Raw genomic sequence first — 3876 nt, 5'->3', positions numbered from 1 at the left:
TTTCTTGTTTTTTGCTACTTAAAATGTCAGCTCGATCAGACCAGTTCAAGTTATTGCTCAACATCAGTCCAAGCAGATGAGTCTGAAGATCAGCAATTAACATGAAAAATTAGTTATTGTACTGAATCTGACTTAGCAAATTAACAATTGTGCTAAGCTTATTACATAGTAACCGGTAGGCAGTAGACGCCTCGTGGAGTCGCGACACGATCTAGCTAGCCAGTATAGTAATAGTAGAGTGAGTGATTAGTTGGAGGTGTCGGGGCAGAACACGATCTTGAGCTCGCCGGGCTGGAGGCAGCGCTGCGGGGTGGCCTCCACGTCCGTCGGCGTCGTCCTCGTGTCCGGGCACCTCTGCTTGAAGAAGTGCCCCTGTCCCTGGGCCCTGCACCCGCCGGCGGGGGCCTTGGCGTCGCTGGGGCAGTCGACGTCGAGGTCCACAGAGCAGCCAAGGGACGGGCACTGATCGCCCTGCTCGAACCCGTGCGGCGTCACCACCACAGGCACGTTGAACCCATCGACCAGGCTCACACTGTACTCCGCCAGCCCATTGGGCCCGTGCACGCTCACCTGCGTCACCGTCGTCGGTGCCGGCGCCACGCCGGTGTCGCACACGTCGTCGTCGTCGTCGATGCAGCCGGTGCGCGCAACGATGCGGCCGGACCACGCGCCGGGAGGAAACGCCAGGGTGACCAGGCCCTCGCCGCCCCCATCGAGGCGGCCGGCGGTGTTGTTGGCGTCGGGGATGGCTGGGAGGCCGATGTTCTGGGTGATGAGCGGCCACACTGGGTAGAGGCAGAGGTTGTGGAGGGTGAGATTCGTCACCGTCTGCTGGGCGGCGGTGGCAGCGAGAGGGGTGAGCACGGCGAGCACCATGGTGATCAGAAGTGCCTTGGATGCGGCCATGGCGCGCTAGCTTGTGGATGGATTAGAACTCAAAGTGTTGTTGATGCCTGTCGATTGATCGATCATGGGTATATAAGAGAGGGAAATTTTGTGGTGGTTAAGTAGCAACGAACGCATGTATCTACGCACGCATGTAACGGGGGCGTGCATTCATCGGCACATATGGCGCCTAGCTCCAACTTTCTCATCATTCGGCTTCTTCTGTTTGAGATAGCTTCACAGGCTCGGCGCTTTGGTAACTTTCTCATGATTTTACCTTCGTTTCAAATTAAGTGTCACATCTTTGTTTAAATACAAATGTATCTACACATTAAAATATGTCTGAATACATCTTTATCTAGACAAGGCTGTGACACTTAATTTGGAACTGAGAGAATATTTCCAGGCAGATCGGATTATTGAAGGCCGATCACTGTTGGTCACAAGATCTTACCAGTAGCCTATCCGGCAGGAATCTTCTTCTTCTTCTTCTTCTTCTTCTTCTTCTTCTTCTTCTTCTTCTTCTTCTTCTTCTTCTTCTTCTTCTTCTTCTTCGAAAAGCTAAAGCAAGTGTGTTTTGATGATATCCTAAAAATTATGGTAGAATTCAGCTAGAAAACCATTTGAACTTGGCTCTTTATTGTGTTCCATTTTGTGGCGACCCTGCATACCACTGCATGTTGTAGTATGCCAGTCGTTGATATAACATTCGTGAAGTACCAATCCGCAAATATTACATCCCTCAGAGTAGTACAACAGAACATAGCAGGTCCATAACTCATTCATTTATTATTACAAGCCAAATATACATGTCATCTTGGAGCTCCTCTTGGGTCCTAAGAGGGATACTCCTGGATTCTAGGTGAACCCGACTTAACTTACAATATAGAAGTCTTACTAAGTGATACATTTATTCTCAACGAGCGGTTAAGTACTAAGTGTTTGCACTGCTCGGATACTACTACTTCCAGATAGGTCTACGCTTGTCCTCCTCCGGAACCCTCCCCGGTTCCATAGACGATGAGGTAGTCAACTCCTTCTATACCTCCGGAGAGGTCTGGTTCTTCATAGCAGATGTCTTCTGCTCCCTCGGGGTCATCGTTGTCCTCCTCAAGTCGATTCAGACAATCTAAGCAGGGGATTTAAGAGTGGTATGAGTACGAGCGTACTCAACAAGTTTATTATAGAAAAGAGGTGTTTAATGCACTAGCTACGATATCAGACCAGAAAGTCTAATACCAATGCAGGTTTTGATAATCATTTCTTCAAGAGGTTGCTTTTATTCAGAAGAACTATGTCCGTCAGCCTTCACCGGTTTACTAGAACTTCATGGAGTTCCTTTCCGGCAGCGTTCGCAGATTCCAAATCCCGGAACAGGGAGTGACAGGTCACGATTGATTACACTCTGCAGAGGTGTGTTGCTTTACCCATAAGAGATCTTAACCTTGGTGCCAACCGGGCAGCTTTCCCGTCCACACTTCCTTTGGTGTGAGGCCCGGTATAATGTCATAGCCAATCATATTCCTCCGCTACCTCGCACACCCACCCTTTGTTGCATACCCCGACCCTGGGTCCTCGCCGGTGTACTTACTCCAATTAAGGATGGATCCCGACCGCGACAACAGTTCTGTAAACTCCTTCGCCGGTAGCTGCAACCCATCATAGACCGCATTACCGTGGGGAATTAGAGTGGGATCCCCACCCTCCGGTTGTTCCGCAAGACACAACTGCTACGGTAAGCACTGCATTACCGTGGGGAATTAGAGTGGGATCCCCACCCTCCGGTTGTTCCGCAAGACACAACTGCTACGGTAAGCGCATCCGTTGATGTACAAGAGGTGGAAGTACAATTGACTAGTCCGTCTCATTCTAGATCTTATGGTTAACACGAGTTTTACGGCACAAGAATCACTGGACGACATTTGTTGTTTAATCCTAGATGGATATAAACCCATTGCAATGGAACCTCCACCATATCAACACAATCCATGGTTCCATTTCCCACCACATAGTCATATTCATAGTTATGAAAATAGTGGTTTTGCTTTTTATGCAATAGTGATAAACATATTACTTTGCAAGTAATTTGGTAAAAATACTCGAATGACATGAGCAAGCGATGAACTTGCCTGAAGACTGCAAAGTGTTGCAGTTCGAAGGTGTGGACTGACCCTTGTCCTCTATTGCTGAAAAATATCATCATTGTCCGATAAGGGCAATGGTTAAAGAAGCAATTATGCATGATTCAGTTTTTAGGGTTTGTTTCCCCCTTCCGGTGTCTTATCATTTCATGTGAGAGGTAATTACTAAGAATGATTTAGGGATACTCTGTTTAGGGTAAAATACTACATTGAAATGTCGTCAAGGTGTTTTTAAAGTCCAAAAGATTTATGGACTTATTTTATCATTAAAAATAGAGTGGGTTATTTTTAATGAATTAAATATTCATCAAAATATGACTTATTCTTATTTGTCTCCAAAAATTCCTTTTGATATTTTATTCTGATAGAGAATTTTATGCTGAGCAGTTTTCATATTTTTAATTATTTTTTAGAGCTATATTTATTTTATAGAATTCTGTGAAAGTTTTTAATTGAATGGGCATTTATGAAATGTCCAAAATGCCCTCTGGCCCACCTGTCAGGGTGAACCCGAGTGGGTTGGGCTCAACCCCTTCGGCCTGGTCCGGCCCACTCGGTCGCCCTCACTTCTTCTCCTCTCCCTCGCGAAACCCTACTCCCCCGAGCTCTGGCGACACGAAAATCGCCTCCGCCGTCGCCGGTTAAATCCGGCCGCCTCCGGTCATCGCCGGCGACGAGATGGTGCGGATCTGGACCGCCTCTCGATGGCGCACCAGATCCTCCGCGTCGATCTGGCTCTCGTCGCCTCCTCGGCTCGCCCCCAACGCGTCTGCTCGCAAGGCCGTGGGTTCCGCGGTGATTCGTCATTCACCGGCGTCCCTGGCGCCGTGGCGCCGACGTGGTGTTGCAG

At 48.2% G+C, this 3876-nt stretch overlaps 1 protein-coding gene across 1 annotated transcript; it reads right to left on the bottom strand.

Moving 5' to 3' along the window:
- Positions 1-246: 246 nt before the first annotated feature.
- Positions 247-906, bottom strand: LOC124699139 (osmotin-like protein). Its single transcript, XM_047231491.1, has one exon. The coding sequence runs from the start codon at positions 904-906 to the stop codon at positions 247-249; it is 660 nt and encodes a 219-aa protein (XP_047087447.1).
- Positions 907-3876: the final 2970 nt, after the last annotated feature.

Source organism: Lolium rigidum, chromosome 3 (genome assembly GCF_022539505.1).
Source record: "Lolium rigidum isolate FL_2022 chromosome 3, APGP_CSIRO_Lrig_0.1, whole genome shotgun sequence".
Lineage (NCBI taxonomy): Eukaryota > Viridiplantae > Streptophyta > Magnoliopsida > Poales > Poaceae > Lolium > Lolium rigidum.
Note: the sequence above shows the minus strand (reverse complement) of the source record. Positions and strands in the feature narration are given on the sequence as shown.

Excerpts from the sequence above, each read along its gene's own strand:
- LOC124699139 (XM_047231491.1), bottom strand. The coding sequence starts at position 906 with ATGGCCGCATCCAAGGCACTTCTGATCACCATGGTGCTCGCCGTGCTC.